This window comes from Brachyhypopomus gauderio, unplaced genomic scaffold (assembly GCF_052324685.1).
Source record: "Brachyhypopomus gauderio isolate BG-103 unplaced genomic scaffold, BGAUD_0.2 sc101, whole genome shotgun sequence".
NCBI lineage: Eukaryota > Metazoa > Chordata > Actinopteri > Gymnotiformes > Hypopomidae > Brachyhypopomus > Brachyhypopomus gauderio.
This window is the reverse complement of record NW_027506922.1, coordinates 502,795-521,136: the sequence shown is the minus strand read 5'-3', so window position 1 is coordinate 521,136 and position 18,342 is coordinate 502,795. Positions and strand designations below refer to the sequence as shown.

The window sequence follows — 18,342 nt, the reverse complement described above, 5'->3', positions numbered from 1 at the left end:
CTACTACTACTATTTGATCTTACTTCAGTGCTGTATGTATTGGCTGTGTTACTACTGCTGTGCTACTACTATGCTACTACTACTATTTGATCTTATGTCAGTGCTGTATGTACTGGCTGTGCTACTACTGCTGTGCTACTACTATGCTACTACTACTATTTGATCTTACTTCAGTGCTGTATGTATTGGCTGTGCTACTACTGCTGTGCTACTACTATGCTACTACTACTATTTGATCTTACTTCAGTGCTGTATGTATTGGCTGTGCTACTACTGCTGTGCTACTATTACTATTTGATCTTACTTCAGTGCTGTATGTACTGGCTGTGCTACTACTGCTGTGCTACTACTACTATTTGATCTTACTTCAGTGCTGTATGTACTGGCTGTGCTACTACTGCTGTGCTACTACTACTATTTGATCTTACTTCAGTGCTGTATGTATTGGCTGTGGTACTACTGCCGTGCTACTACTACTATTTGATCTTACTTCAGTGCTGTATGTACTGGCTGTGCTACTACTGCTGTGCTACTACTACTATTTGATCTTACTTCAGTGCTGTATGTATTGGCTGTGCTACTACTGCTGTGCTACTACTATGCTACTACTACTATTTGATCTTACTTCAGTGCTGTATGTATTGGCTGTGCTACTACTGCTGTGCTACTACTATGCTACTACTACTATTTGATCTTACTTCAGTGCTGTATGTACTGGCTGTGCTACTACTGCTGTGCTACTACTACTATTTGATCTTACTTCAGTGCTGTATGTATTGGCTGGGCTACTACTGCTGTGCTACTACTATGCTACTACTACTATTTGATCTTACTTCAGTGCTGTATGTATTGGCTCTGCTACTACTGCTGTGCTACTACTACTATTTGATCTTACTTCAGTGCTGTATGTATTGGCTGTGCTACTACTGCTGTGCTACTACTATGCTACTACTATTTGATCTTACTTCAGTGCTGTATGTATTGGCTGTGCTACTACTGCTGTGCTACTACTACTATTTGATCTTACTTCAGTGCTGTATGTATTGGCTGTGCTACTACTGCTGTGCTACTACTATGCTACTACTACTATTTGATCTTCAGTGCTGTATGTACTGGCTGTGCTACTACTGCAGTGCTACTACTACTATTTGATCTTACTTCAGTGCTGTATGTATTGGCTGTGCTACTACTGCTGTGCTACTACTACTATTTGATCTTACTTCAGTGCTGTATGTATTGGCTGTGCTACTACTGCTGTGCTACTACTGCTGTGCTACTACTACTATTTGATCTTACTTCAGTGCTGTATGTACTGGCTGTGTTACTACTGCTGTGCTACTACTGCTATGCTTCTACTACTATTTGATCTTACTTCAGTGCTGTATGTATTGGCTGTGCTACTACTGCTGTGCTACTACTGCTGTGCTACTCCTACTATTTGATCTTACTTCAGTGCTGTATGTACTGGCTGTGCTACTACTGCTGTGCTACTACTATGCTACTACTACTATTTGATCTTACTTCAGTGCTGTATATATTGGCTGTGCTACTACTGCTGTGCTACTACTACTATTTGATCTTACTTCAGTGCTGTATGTACTGGCTGTGCTACTACTGCTGTGCTACTACTACTATTTGATCTTACTTCAGTGCTGTATGTACTGGCTGTGCTACTACTGCTGTGCTACTACTATGCTACTACTACTATTTGATCTTACTTCAGTGCTGTATGTATTGGCTGTGCTACTACTGCTGTGCTACTACTACTATTTGATCTTACTTCAGTGCTGTATGTATTGGCTGTGCTACTACTGCTGTGCTACTACTATGCTACTACTACTATTTGATCTTATCTCAGTGCTGTATGTACTGGCTGTGCTACTACTATGCTACTACTACTATTTGATCTTACTTCTGTGCTGTATGTATTGGCTGTGCTACTACTGCTGTGCTACTACTACTATTTGATCTTACTTCAGTGCTGTATGTACTGGCTGTGCTACTACTGCTGTGCTACTACTACTATTTGAACTTACTTCAGTGCTGTATGTACTGGCTGTGCTACTACTGCTGTGCTACTACTATGCTACTACTACTTGATCTTACTTCAGTGCTGTATGTATTGGCTGTGCTACTACTGCTGTGCTACTACTATGCTACTACTACTATTTGATCTTACCTCAGTGCTGTATGTACTGGCTGTGCTACTACTGCTGTGCTACTACTATGCTACTACTACTATTTGATCTTACTTCAGTGCTGTATGTACTGGCTGTGCTACTTCTGCTGTGCTACTACTATGCTACTACTACTATTTGATCTTACTTCAGTGCTGTATGTACTGGCTGTGCTACTACTATTTGATCTTACTTCAGTGCTGTATGTATTGGCTGTGCTACTACTACTATTTGATCTTACTTCAGTGCTGTATGTACTGGCTGTGCTACTACTGCTGTGCTACTACTATGCTACTACTACTATTTGATCTTACTTCAGTGCTGTATGTATTGGCTGTGCTACTACTGCTGTGCTACTACTATGCTACTACTATTATTTGATCTTACTTCAGTGCTGTATGTACTGGCTGTGCTACTACTGCTGTGCTACTACTACTATTTGATCTTACTTCAGTGCTGTATGTACTGGCTGTGCTACTACTGCTGTGCTACTACTATGCTACTACTACTATTTGATCTTACTTCAGTGCTGTATGTATTGGCTGTGCTACTACTGCTATGCTACTACTACTATTTGATCTTACTTCAGTGCTGTATGTATTGGCTGTGCTACTACTACTGTGCTACTACTACTTTGGCTGTGCTACTACTACTGTGCTACTACTACTATTTGATCTTACTTCAGTGCTGTATGTATTGGCTGTGCTACTACTGCTGTGCTACTACTATGCTACTACTACTATTTGATCTTACTTCAGTGCTGTATGTATTGGCTGTGCTACTACTACTGTGCTACTACTACTTTGGCTGTGCTACTACTACTGTGCTACTACTACTATTTGATCTTACTTCAGTGCTGTATGTACTGGCTGTGCTACTACTGCTGTGCTACTACTACTATTTGATCTTACTTCAGTGCTGTATGTACTGGCTGTGCTACTACTACTATGCTACTACTACTATTTGATCTTACTTCAGTGCTGTATGTACTGGCTGTGCTACTACTGCTGTGCTACTACTACTATTTGATCTTACTTCAGTGCTGTATGTACTGGCTGTGCTACTACTACTATGCTACTACTACTATTTGATCTTACTTCAGTGCTGTATGTATTGGCTGTGCTACTACTGCTATGCTACTACTACTATTTGATCTTACTTCAGTGCTGTATGTATTGGCTGTGCTACTACTACTGTGCTACTACTACTTTGGCTGTGCTACTACTACTGTGCTACTACTACTATTTGATCTTACTTCAGTGCTGTATGTATTGGCTGTGCTACTACTGCTGTGCTACTACTATGCTACTACTACTATTTGCATCGGAGTAAGACTAAAATCAGCACATAATATGTGTTAATCAATGTGAAATATTGCTGTTGGGGATGGGTAAGTGTTACGAATTGACCAGGCAGAGAGGGATCCAAATGCGGAAGAACACCGCTTTTATTGAAATGAGACGCTGGCACAGAAACAGGCAGGGGAATCACGAGTACTAGGATCCGTAATAACAGCGTTTTCTTGGCGTGGTCAGGACGGTCCAGGGTCATACCGGGGGAGCAGAAGTCAGGAGGTACAGAGGGACTAGGCAGGAGACAAGGTCGGGGACGTAAGCGAGGGTCAGAACACAGGAGAGCAGACAGGTAATAGAACGGCTTGGTACGCGGCATGAGTCGGCAATACTTCGCGACTGAGACGTGCTGGGGAAGGTGTATAAGTGTGACTGAAAGGGGGCGTGGTAATGAGGGGCAGGTGAGGCTGGTTAGGGAAGATCAGGTGGCATTCCTTACAGTAAGACTTAATAATAGCATAATTACTAATTTGGTCTAACCTTAGAGCTGTATGTAGAGGCTGTACTACTACTGACTGCTGTTGTTGGAAACTCAGCAGCAATAGACACATCTGGGGAAGACTGAAATCAACACATTATAAATGTTAATTGTTGTAAAAGATTGCTATTGGGGATGTGTAAAACTGATCTTACTTATACTAATTTAGTTTACCTTAGTACTGGATATACAGATACTACTGGCTGCCTCTGTGGATTTCACAGAAGGGAACTCAGCAACAACAGACACATCTGGGGAAGACTGAAATGAACACACCATATATGTGGATCTGTTAAACCATCCTGTGACTGTTGTGAACAATCAACTACTAATGAACAGATATTTACTAAAATGTTCATTACTCTTACGTAATTATCTGTGTCGTCCTCTGTGGATGACCTGTCAGTGCAGCATGATTTGATATGCACAGCCAAAACTTGCAATGGCATAGACATCCTACAGGCTTGACAGGTAGACATCCTACATAGACATCCTACAGGGTTGGCAGGTAGACATCCTACATAGACATCCTACATAGACATCCTACAGGCTTGACAGGTAGACATCCTACATAGACATCCTACATAGACATCCTACAGGCTTGACAGGTAGACATCCTACATAGACATCCTACATAGACATCCTACAGGCTTGACAGGTAGACATCCTACATAGACATCCTACATAGACATCCTACAGGGTTGGCAGGTAGACATCCTACATAGACATCCTACATAGACATCCTACAGGGTTGACAGGTAGACATCCTACATAGACATCCTACAGGGTTGGCAGGTAGACATCCTACATAGACATCCTACATAGACATCCTACAGGGTTGACAGGTAGACATCCTACATAGACATCCTACAGGCTTGACAGGTAGACATCCTACATAGACATCCTACAGGGTTGACAGGTAGACATCCTACATAGACATCCTACAGGGTTGGCAGGTAGACATCCTACATAGACATCCTACATAGACATCCTACAGGGTTGGCAGGTAGACATCCTACATAGACATCCTACAGGGTTGGCAGGTAGACATCCTACATAGACATCCTACATAGACATCCTACAGGCTTGACAGGTAGACTTCCTACATAGACATCCTACAGGGTTGGCAGGTAGACATCCTACATAGACATCCTACATAGACATCCTACAGGGTTGGCAGGTAGACATCCTACATAGACATCCTACAGGTTGACAGGTAGACATCCTACATAGACATCCTACAGGGTTGACAGGTAGACATCCTACATAGACATCCTACAGGGTTGACAGGTAGACATCCTACATAGACATCCTACAGGGTTGGCAGGTAGACATCCTACATAGACATCCTACAGGGTTGGCAGGTAGACATCCTACATATACATCCTACAGGGTTGGCAGGTAGACATCCTACATAGACATCCTACAGGTTGACAGGTAGACATCCTACATAGACATCCTACATAGACATCCTACAGGTTGGCAGGTAGACATCCTACATAGACATCCTACAGGGTTGACAGGTAGACATCCTACATAGACATCCTACAGGTTGGCAGGTAGACATCCTACATAGACATCCTACAGGGTTGACAGGTAGACATCCTACATAGACATCCTACAGGGTTGACAGGTAGCCTTTGGCATCTTCTGGAATTCCTGTGCTTCAACAGGAAGAGGCCATGTGTGTAGTTCCTCCTGGAGAGGAACTATGTACATTGTGTTCTTACCCCCTCCACTCACAGATCTCACTGGTTCCTCACTGCGAGTCATGAAGGTGTTGTTATTGAGTTAGGTGTGCTGGGGGTAGGGGAAACACCTACATAGACATCTTACAGGCTTGACAGGTAGACATCCTACATAGACATCCTACATAGACATCCTACAGGGTTGGCAGGTAGACATCCTACATAGACATCCTACATAGACATCCTACAGGCTTGACAGGTAGACATCCTACATAGACATCCTACAGGGTTGGCAGGTAGACATTCTACATAGACATCCTACATAGACATCCTACAGGCTTGACAGGTAGACATCCTACATAGACATCCTACAGGGTTGGCAGGTAGACATCCTACATAGACATCCTACATAGACATCCTACAGGGTTGACAGGTAGACATCCTACATAGACATCCTACAGGGTTGACAGGTAGACATCCTACATAGACATCCTACAGGGTTGACAGGTAGACATCCTACATAGACATCCTACAGGTTGACAGGTAGACATCCTACATAGACATCCTACAGGGTTGACAGGTAGACATCCTACATAGACATCCTACAGGGTTGACAGGTAGACATCCTACATAGACATCCTACAGGCTTGACAGGTAGACATCCTACATAGACATCCTACAGGGTTGGCAGGTAGACATTCTACATAGACATCCTACATAGACATCCTACAGGCTTGACAGGTAGACATCCTACATAGACATCCTACAGGGTTGGCAGGTAGACATCCTACATAGACATCCTACATAGACATCCTACAGGGTTGACAGGTAGACATCCTACATAGACATCCTACAGGCTTGACAGGTAGACATCCTACATAGACATCCTACAGGGTTGACAGGTAGACATCCTACATAGACATCCTACAGGTTGACAGGTAGACATCCTACATAGACATCCTACAGGGTTGACAGGTAGACATCCTACATAGACATCCTACAGGGTTGACAGGTAGACATCCTACATAGACATCCTACAGGTTGACAGGTAGACATTCTACATAGACATCCTACAGGGTTGGCAGGTAGACATCCTACATAGACATCCTACATAGACATCCTACAGGCTTGACAGGTAGACTTCCTACATAGACATCCTACAGGGTTGGCAGGTAGACATCCTACATAGACATCCTACATAGACATCCTACAGGGTTGGCAGGTAGACATCCTACATAGACATCCTACAGGTTGACAGGTAGACATCCTACATAGACATCCTACAGGGTTGACAGGTAGACATCCTACATAGACATCCTACAGGGTTGACAGGTAGACATCCTACATAGACATCCTACAGGGTTGGCAGGTAGACATCCTACATAGACATCCCACAGGGTTGGCAGGTAGACATCCTACATAGACATCCTACATATACATCCTACAGGGTTGGCAGGTAGACATCCTACATAGACATCCTACAGGTTGACAGGTAGACATCCTACATAGACATCCTACATAGACATCCTACAGGTTGGCAGGTAGACATCCTACATAGACATCCTACATAGACATCCTACAGGGTTGACAGGTAGACATCCTACATAGACATCCTACAGGTTGGCAGGTAGACATCCTACATAGACATCCTACAGGGTTGACAGGTAGACATCCTACATAGACATCCTACAGGGTTGACAGGTAGCCTTTGGCATCTTCTGGAATTCCTGTGCTTCAACAGGAAGAGGCCATGTGTGTAGTTCCTCCTGGAGAGGAACTATGTACATTGTGTTCTTACCCCCTCCACTCACAGATCTCACTGGTTCCTCACTGCGAGTCATGAAGGTGTTGTTATTGAGTTAGGTGTGCTGGGGGTAGGGGAAACACCTACATAGACATCTTACAGGCTTGACAGGTAGACATCCTACATAGACATCCTACATAGACATCCTACAGGGTTGGCAGGTAGACATCCTACATAGACATCCTACATAGACATCCTACAGGCTTGACAGGTAGACATCCTACATAGACATCCTACAGGGTTGGCAGGTAGACATTCTACATAGACATCCTACATAGACATCCTACAGGCTTGACAGGTAGACATCCTACATAGACATCCTACAGGGTTGGCAGGTAGACATCCTACATAGACATCCTACATAGACATCCTACAGGGTTGACAGGTAGACATCCTACATAGACATCCTACAGGCTTGACAGGTAGACATCCTACATAGACATCCTACAGGGTTGACAGGTAGACATCCTACATAGACATCCTACAGGTTGACAGGTAGACATCCTACATAGACATCCTACAGGGTTGGCAGGTAGACATCCTACATAGACATCCTACAGGGTTGGCAGGTAGACATCCTACATAGACATCCTACATATACATCCTACAGGGTTGGCAGGTAGACATCCTACATAGACATCCTACAGGTTGGCAGGTAGACATCCTACATAGACATCCTACATAGACATCCTACAGGGTTGACAGGTAGACATCCTACATAGACATCCTACAGGTTGGCAGGTAGACATCCTACATAGACATCCTACATAGACATCCTACAGGTTGGCAGGTAGACATCCTACATAGACATCCTACATAGACATCCTACAGGGTTGACAGGTAGACATCCTACATAGACATCCTACAGGTTGGCAGGTAGACATCCTACATAGACATCCTACAGGGTTGACAGGTAGACATCCTACATAGACATCCTACAGGGTTGACAGGTAGCCTTTGGCATCTTCTGGAATTCCTGTGCTTCAACAGGAAGAGGCCATGTGTGTAGTTCCTCCTGGAGAGGAACTATGTACATTGTGTTCTTACCCCCTCCACTCACAGATCTCACTGGTTCCTCACTGCGAGTCATGAAGGTGTTGTTATTGAGTTAGGTGTGCTGGGGGTAGGGGAAACACCTACATAGACATCTTACAGGCTTGACAGGTAGACATCCTACATAGACATCCTACATAGACATCCTACAGGGTTGGCAGGTAGACATCCTACATAGACATCCTACATAGACATCCTACAGGCTTGACAGGTAGACATCCTACATAGACATCCTACAGGGTTGGCAGGTAGACATTCTACATAGACATCCTACATAGACATCCTACAGGCTTGACAGGTAGACATCCTACATAGACATCCTACAGGGTTGGCAGGTAGACATCCTACATAGACATCCTACATAGACATCCTACAGGGTTGACAGGTAGACATCCTACATAGACATCCTACAGGCTTGACAGGTAGACATCCTACATAGACATCCTACAGGGTTGACAGGTAGACATCCTACATAGACATCCTACAGGTTGACAGGTAGACATCCTACATAGACATCCTACAGGGTTGGCAGGTAGACATCCTACATAGACATCCTACAGGGTTGGCAGGTAGACATCCTACATAGACATCCTACATAGACATCCTACAGGGTTGGCAGGTAGACATCCTACATAGACATCCTACAGGGTTGGCAGGTAGACATCCTACATAGACATCCTACATAGACATCCTACAGGCTTGACAGGTAGACATCCTACATAGACATCCTACATAGACATCCTACAGGGTTGGCAGGTAGACATCCTACATAGACATCCTACATAGACATCCTACAGGGTTGACAGGTAGACATCCTACATAGACATCCTACAGGCTTGACAGGTAGACATCCTACATAGACATCCTACAGGGTTGACAGGTAGACATCCTACATAGACATCCTACAGGGTTGGCAGGTAGACATCCTACATAGACATCCTACATAGACATCCTACAGGTTGACATCCTACATAGACATCCTACATAGACATCCTTCAGGGTTGGCAGGTAGACATCCTACATAGACATCCTACAGGTTGACAGGTAGACATCCTACATAGACATCCTACAGGCTTGACAGGTAGACATCCTACATAGACATCCTACAGGGTTGGCAGGTAGACATCCTACATAGACATCCTACAGGGTTGACAGGTAGACATCCTACATAGACATCCTACAGGTTGGCAGGTAGCCTTTGGCATCTTCTGGAATTCCCGTGCTTCCACAGGAAGAGGCAATGTGTGTAGTTCCTCCTGGAGAGGATCTATGTACATTGTGTTCTTACCCCCTCCACTCACAGATCTCACTGGTTCCTCACTGCGAGTCATGAAGGTGTTTTTATTGAGTTAGGTGTGCTGGGGGTAGGGGAAACACCCTACAGAGGCTCTCCAAAACCAGTTTATTTTAAGTATATATTGTAAATATTAACATTGTAAACTAGCAGTGATAAACTATGGTTTAATGTAAAATGGAGCACTGTGTTCTGAAGAAACTGCATTTCATTCCTCTCTTGACACATGGCTGTAATGAAAAGGAACTAATGGAGAATATGCACTAGATTAAATAAAAAATGAAAGCGGCATGGATAAAATTATTATTATTATTATTATTATTATTAATAATAATAATAATAATCATTTACCTCAGAATAATCAGCACTTTCTGGTAGCTTGACTGTGCATCTCCCCATACCCGCTAGGAGAAGTGTCAGTTCCTCTGTTGGTTTAGGTGTTCTTTCCACATTTTTATTAATAAGGTAGAACTACATAGAGACAGTCTTGACACTGGTACTGACCACCTTATAGGGGGCGAATCTTTTCTTGCCCCTTATAGGTAAAGACTTTCTAAAATAACCTGGAAATGATCTGTAAAATCACAACACAGTGAAAATAGTTATGCATTAAACAATTAAGCAAATATTTATTTTACTGTAGTACACGGACATTTCTGTGTAAACTGATACTTGCGAGAGGCAATTCAGGCTTATGTATCATCAACACTTACAATCACCTGTCCAACTATCACACAACTATGCTAAAAAATATCAGCTTTCTAATGTAACGAATCAAGGGGTTAGGTGTGACGCAAATGCAAGTTCTTAGGAGTTTATTAAACAAAACAAGAGACAGACTACACTGACGAGAACTACAAAGCACAGGAGAATGTACGCAACAGAACACCACGTAACACACACAACCAACCAGATGACGACAAAACCACTAAGAGACAGAACTAATCATGATAAACTACGAAGACACACACATACCATACGACAGAACTAGAAACCATGGAGTACCAAACAAACAAGTAGCTACAAACGCTCATGGTACAAATACAAAACAACTGTAAAGTCAAACAGACAGCATCTATCAATAAACGGTGAACATGACAAGAAAGACAAAGCTAAAGGACTAACTAAACACAGAAGCAAACACTGGCAGATGAAACAAAACCACAGAAGGGAACTACCAAACACAGGGAGACTGAACAGGAGGCCAGAAACAGACACGGAGCACAACTAGAACATTAGTAGAAAGGAGAACCAAGTCAGGAAAAGGGGGAAAGATGGAACCAGACCACAGAGTACTCACGAAACACAATGACCGACACGGAGGACTGAAACAGATGGGATGATATACTCTGAACAGGGGAGTGAAACGAGATTCAGGTGTGGGCACTCAAGACGGGGGCGGGGCAGACATGAGGGAAAGCACAGAAACAGGGAAACTAGGCGGGACCAGGGAGGAGGGCGGAACTGGACGTAACAGAACCCCCCCTCAGGGTGTGCAACACCGGGGCACGCCAAACAGGGAGGGAGGAACGGACACCGGGGACAGGGACAAAATGACGTACACTGGGACCAGCGGGTGAAACCGGGACAGGGACGACAGGCCTGGGGCAGGACAGACGCAACGGGCCACCGACCGGACGTAAGGGAGGACAGGGACAAGGGACGGGAGGCAACACGGGAACGGGACCAGACGGGACAGGGCAGGGAGTCGACACGGGAGGTGGGACCAAGGGCACAGGATTGGAAACAAGGGAAGACCGGGCTTCAGAAGACAACAGGCGGACGACAACGGAGATCGGGACGGGGACGAAGTGGGTGACGATCTGGGGAACCGAGACGGGTACAGGGACCTGGAGGAAACCACAAGAAACAGACACAGGGACGGACACGTGGACGCGAACAGACACACACACAGGGACAGGGACCAACAGGAAACCAGGCACAGGACAGGGCAACAAAGGGAACACAGGTAAGGGCAAAACAGGATCAACAGAAGGGCCGGCACATAAACAGGATGGCACAGACTCAGTCCCAGGCCCACAGGCAGGCAAAGCAGTCACTGTGGGGACCTGCGCAGTCAGACAAGCGTTCCTGGGAGCCTGCGGGCTAGGAGTCGGACTGGGGCCTGCGGGGACCAGCAGGACAGGCCGACGGTGCACGGGGACTTGCAGAGACTGGCAGCGGGAACAGGCGGGGTCCGCCGGCGGGCAGCGGGAACAGGCGGGGTCCGCCGGCGGGCAGCGGGAACAGGAGGCAGAGGCGCCCAGTCGGCCCTGGAGAACTCGGGGGCCGAGGCGTCAGAGGAGACGTCGTCAGGGGCCGAGGCGGCAGAGGAGACGTCGTCGGGGGCCGAGGCGGCAGAGGAGACGTCGTCGGGGGCCGAGGCAGCCGGGCGGACGTCGTCGGGGGCCGAGGCAGCCGGGCGGACGTCGTCGGGGGCCGAGGCAGCCGGGCAGGCGACATCAGGAGCCGGGGACGCGGCCAACGGGCAGGAGTCGTCCGGGGACGCGGCCAACGGGCAGGAGTCGTCCGGGGACGCGGCCAACAGCGTGATTGGGCCCCATGGCCGCCGGAACGTTGTCATCAGAGGGCGTGGCCACCGGAACGACATCATCAGAGGGCGTGGCCACCGGAACGACGTCATCAGCGAGCGTGGCCACCGGAACGACGTCAGCAGGGGGTGTGGCCAACGGAACGACGTCAGCAGGGGGCGTGGAGACCTGGGTGATACAGGCGGGTATGGAGACTTCAGGAACACCAGCACTAACCCCTGGGTTCACCCTCCTCCCCACACTGCGCTGAAACGAGGGCCGGATGGCAGTACCAGCAAACCTAAGAGTAAATATGAGAGTGCACATTTATATTTTGCGTGAGAAAAAAAGAAAATCCGCGAGAGCTGCGTGAATCACGCTCTCGCACTTAAAAAATGTGCTATCGACTATTGGCAGTGAAATAACGCCATACTGGTGGCACCCCTAGAATCCCCCAGAGGTACCAAAACATTTTTTGGGGGGTACGGAGCATATTTGTATATGTGGTTTTTGTGTATACACCTCTGTATTGTTATCCGACACTTCGTCCCGATCCACATTTACACTAACAAACTCATCACATTCATAACCAAGCAGGGACACTGATGCCAGTTAGCCTCCTAGCCATGGAGAGTGAAAACATAAAGATACTAAAATCATTCATGACTGATGAGAAAATGTTCAAACGTCTGTGCCCACAGTCTCCCACTACTGTTTACCTGTGTGAATGTGTTGATGTTGCTGGAGATGACTCCGCTGAGTAAAACTCTTCCCACACTCTGAGCAGTGATATGGCTTCTCTCCGATGTGAATGTGCTGGTGCAGTTGAAGATTACACTGTTGAGTAAAACTCTTCCCACACTCTGAGCAGTGATATGGCTTCTCTCCTGTGTGAATGCGCTGGTGCTGCTGGAGATTTCCTTGTGTAGTAAAACTCTTCCCACACTCTGAGCACTGATATGGCTTCTCTCCTGTGTGAATGCGCTGGTGTGTTTTGAGACTATTCTGTTGAGTAAAACTCTTCCCACACTCTGAGCAGTGATACGGCTTCTCTCCTGTGTGAATGCGCTGGTGTACGTTGAGATGACTCTGTATAGTAAAACTCTTCCCACACTCTGAGCAGTGATATGGCTTCTCTCCTGTGTGAATGCGCTGGTGTTCTTTGAGATAACTCTGTATAGTAAAACTCTTCCCACACTCTAAGCAGTGATATGGCTTCTCTCCTGTGTGAATGCGCTGGTGCAGTTGAAGACTTCCCTGTGCAGTAAAACTCTTCCCACACTCTGAGCAGTGATATGGCTTCTCTCCTGTGTGAATGCGCTGGTGCAGTTGAAGACTTCCCTGTGTAGTAAAACTCTTCCCACACTCTGAGCAGTGATATGGTTTCTCTCCTGTGTGAATGCGCTGGTGTTGCTGAAGACTTCTCTGTGTAGTAAAACTCTTCCCACACTCTGAGCAGTGATATGGCTTCTCTCCTGTGTGAATGCGCTGGTGTTCGTTGAGATGACTCTGTCTAGTAAAACTCTTCCCACACTCTGAGCAGTGATATGGTTTCTCTCCTGTGTGAATGCGCTGGTGTACGTTGAGATGACTCTGTGTAGTAAAACTCTTCCCACACTCTGAGCAGTGATATGGCTTCTCTCCTGTGTGAATGTGTTGGTGCAGTTGAAGACCTCCCTGTGTAGTAAAACTCTTCCCACACTCTGAGCAGTGATATGGTTTCTCTCCTGTGTGAATGCGCTGGTGTACGTTGAGATGACTCTGTGTAGTAAAACTCTTCCCACACTCTGAGCAGTGATATGGCTTCTCTCCTGTGTGAATGTGTTGGTGCAGTTGAAGACCTCCCTGTGTAGTAAAACTCTTCCCACACTCTGAGCAGTGATATGGCTTCTCTCCTGTGTGAATGCGCTGGTGTACGTTGAGATGACTCTGTTTAGTAAAACTCTTCCCACACTCTGAGCAGTAATATGGTTTCTCTCCTGTGTGAATGCGCTGGTGTACGTTGAGATGACTCTGTTTAGTAAAACTCTTCCCGCACTCTGAGCAGTGATACGGCTTCTCTCCTGTGTGAATATGCTGGTGCTGCTGGAGATTTCCTTGTGTAGTAAAACTCTTCCCACACTCTGAGCAGTGATATGGCTTCTCTCCTGTGTGAATGCGCTGGTGTACATTGAGATGACTCTGTCTAGTAAAACTCTTCCCACACTCTGAGCAGTGATATGGCTTCTCTCCTGTGTGAATGCGCTGGTGTTTCTGGAGATCACTTTGTTCAGTAAAACTCTTCCCACACTGTAAGCAGTTGTAGATTTTCTCCTTTTCCATGTTTACTGATTTCAGCAGTCTGACATACTCCTCACAGATAAATGTGTTTATGTAGGTAAAGTTTACCTGTTGAGGAAAGTGGATAGCATTAATTCCTAGAGGAAAAAGACATTGTTTCATCTTCTTCTCACAATGAATTTGCAATCATGACAAACAACCATTTGGGCTCTGCATAATGCTAAAGACATTAATTCTAAAGACATTCATGCTAAAGACCATCAGGAGACATCAGGAGTGCTAGGCTTCCTTACTTCACTAAAATGAAAACATTTTGTGATACGTGTCTCTCTCTGTTAGGTTCAGTGCCAGTCTATAGGGACTTTTATTTTGTAGGGTTCATCAACTTTATTTTCAAAGTTGTTCTTTTCCTTCCTTTCTCTCTCATGGTGCTGCAGAGCTGCTTTGGTCTGTTGAAGCTCCTTATGAGTTCCAGCAGTGTGATTTGATCTTTTAAATTATTGTGCATCAGAGAATTAATCTATGGGCAGCACCAACATATCACAGAAAATTCACCTGTGCACACGATTACTCATTGTGCCATGTTTCCAGGTTGATTAAAGGTAAAAATGATGTTGGCCTCTTTAGAAAGCACTCCTGTTAAAAGTGTGCAAAAAGTCACATGATCCACAAAGGACATATTTTGTACGTATGTATTTGTGCGTGTAGTGTGATGTATTAGAAAGTTGCTGTGCATTTGCTTGAACGTCACATACGAATTTACAACTATCGCATTTTGTATTTGTAAGTCACTGTTGTCGTTTGAAAATAACGTTGTTTGCTTGCAAATAGAATATTTGTGGAATATGTTCTACAGTGTAGCTCCAGTTAAAACAAAATTAATTAGGGAAAAAGCTTGCACCATGGTATGACGACCACACTCGTCTTCTAAAACAGGCAGCTCGAGCAGCGGAGCGCAAATGGAGATCCACCTCACTAGAAGTGTTTAGAATCTAGGGGTGTATTCAACTAAGGATTTTCATAGTCGAATCTGATTCGTCAGCTTTTCCCTTTAGCCGACTAATAGTCGAATCAGGTTTATTTTTATTTTTTTTATTTAGAGCACCTTAAACGGGATCCCGTTCTCATTCAGGACTTTTTTCCTCTTCAAAGTAAAAACCTAAAACATTCAGATAAATGAATAAACACGGTAGGTTGGCTTTATTCAGCTTTTATTTATTTACTTATTTCGAGACAAACCGCGACGAGACGCGACGATGACCGAAACGACAAACGGCTGAACTGTTTTTTTCGCCTTACGCGTTTTAAATGGTATGCCATCTTAGTTGTTGTCGTGCGAAATTAAAGACGTTGATGACATAACTTGCACTTTACTTTGTTTGATTCATCTTTATCTTTTTCAAAATACTTTTGAAGTTTTTTAGTAGCCATTATAATCTCGCGGCAGATGCTGCGTATTCTGTAGCGTGTTCAGCTCCGCTCGTTTGGATTGTGCAACTGCAGGGTGTGATTTATGAATGTTTAGTAAGGAAGATGCCTATTGTTAATGCGCAAACATCATTTAAAAATATTTATTAACAGAAATTAGGATAATTTTATTTGACAAAAGGCTATATATAACGAAAACAAAGACATTTCATGTAACAACTAATGCTTAGCTGCATCCTTGGGTATCCCCATGCAGTTAGAATGGTACATTCGACTATGACGTTCATAGTCGACTAGGGGGTATAGTCGACTATAGTCGAATCAGCGACTATTGCAGGTCACCCCTATTAGAATCGCATGGAAAGACGCCGTAGTCAAATATAAACATGCCCTAATAAAAGCTAGAGCCTCATATTATTCGACACTAATAGAAAACAACAAAAATAACCATAGATTTCTCTTCGTGACCGTATCAAAACTAACAAGAAATATCAATGACACTAGTTCTAATATGGCACTTACACACACTAGTGATGAATTTTTAAACTTTTTTAGTAATAAAATAGATATTATCCAACTAACAGAGTCATAATACATCACAGCCTAACCTCCAATCCAACCCCAGTAGTATAGGTATTAGTAACTACGCATCCAAAAATATTACTGAGCTAAATGGCTTCGATCCTATATCGCAAAAAGAGCTCACAACACTAATTCATTCGTCTAAGCCTACATCATGTATATTCGACCCAGTTCCAACCCATCTATTCAAAGACCTACTCCCAACTATTACAGGGCCCTTACTTAATATGATTAACAGTTCCCTTAACCTAGGATATGTGCCCAAACAATTAAAATGCGTCGTAATTAGACCCTTGATTAAAAAACAGAATCTCGATCCACAGATTCTAGCCAACTATAGACCAATTTCTAATCTCCTATTTATCTCTAAAATTCTACAGCACTGAAACAGCTTTACTTAGGGTAGTGAATGATTTACTAATATCGTCAGATAATGGGCTCATCTCGTTCCTTATACTGTTAGATCTTAGCGCAGCTTTTGATACTGTAGACCACAACATTTTGCTGGATCGACTAGAAAACACGGTAGGTATTAAAGGAGTCGCACTCTCCTGGTTTAGATCATATCTGACTGACCGCTTCCAATGTGTAAGTGTTAATAATAAAACATCTAAATCTGTTCAGGTTAAATATGGTGTCCCACAAGGGACAGTCCTAGGACCACTTCTATTTATACTTTACATATGTTACCCTTAGGCGAGATTATGCATAAGCACGACATCAGTTTCCACTCCTACGCAGACGACACCCAACTATATTTATCGGCTAAACCCGATGATTTAGGTGTAAACAGTAAAATCGAGAAGTGTGTAGAAGAGATAAAACATTGGATGGCGTGTAACTTTCTAGCACTAAATCCAGATAAAACAGAGCTAATAATAGTTGGGTCTAGGGCAGCGAGAGACAAGATACGTAATGTAGCATTGAATCTACATTCCTTTACTATAACTCCCAGCGCAGAGGTAAAGAACTTGGGCGTCACAATAGACCCAGATCTCTCGTTCGATTCACACATTAATAATATAACTAGGGTAGCATTCTTTCACTTACGCAACATTGCTAAAATTAGAAATATATTAAATAATAGTGATGCGGAAAAGCTAATCCATGCCTTCATATCCTCTCACCTAGATTATTGCAATAGTCTTCTAGCTGGATGTTCTGGTAAATCGATAAACAAACTCCAGCTGGTTCAGAACGCAGCAGCGCGAGTTTTAACGAAAACAAAAAAATTTGATCACATTAGTCCTGTACTATCATCATTACATTGGCTGCCAGTTAGATTCCGTATTGACTATAAAATACTTTTATTAACATATAAAACACTGCATGGCTTAGCTCCAGAGTATCTTAGTGAACTTATTGATCATTACAATCCAGCACGTTCACTTCGTTCACAGGACGCAGGCTTATTAACTGTTCCTAGGATCAAAAAGATCACAGCAGGTGGAAGAGCCTTTTCTTTTAAAGCTCCACAACTGTGGAATAATCTTCCTGCCTTTATTCGGGACTCAGACACAGTCTCAATGTTTAAAACTCAACTAAAGACTTATCTGTTTAGTTTGGCCTTTGAATAATCTGTTACATATTTACCACATCACATATCTTTCTTCTCCGAGGTTCACTTGTGGAGTAACACTGCAGTTGGAGCCTACAATTCCAGTATTGTCGCTCC

General features: G+C 44.2%; 1 protein-coding gene across 1 annotated transcript; it reads right to left on the bottom strand.

The window, feature by feature from the left end:
• Nucleotides 1-12,262: 12,262 nt before the first annotated feature.
• Nucleotides 12,263-14,759, bottom strand: LOC143497158 (uncharacterized). Its single transcript, XM_076992958.1, has 2 exons — nt 13,097-14,759; nt 12,263-12,678 (listed from the first exon to the last, which is right to left on the bottom strand). Exons 1-2 carry the CDS (start codon nt 14,697-14,699, stop codon nt 12,623-12,625), a joined length of 1,659 nt encoding a protein of 552 aa, XP_076849073.1. The 5' UTR covers nt 14,700-14,759; the 3' UTR covers nt 12,263-12,622.
• Nucleotides 14,760-18,342: the final 3,583 nt, after the last annotated feature.

Excerpts from the sequence above, each read along its gene's own strand:
- LOC143497158 (XM_076992958.1), bottom strand. The coding sequence starts at position 14,699 with ATGGAAAAGGAGAAAATCTACAACTGCTTACAGTGTGGGAAGAGTTTT. Across the intron at positions 12,679-13,096 it reads ACATCAACACATTCACACAG|GTTTGCTGGTACTGCCATCC; the intron begins GTAAACAGTAGT and ends ATTTACTCTTAG.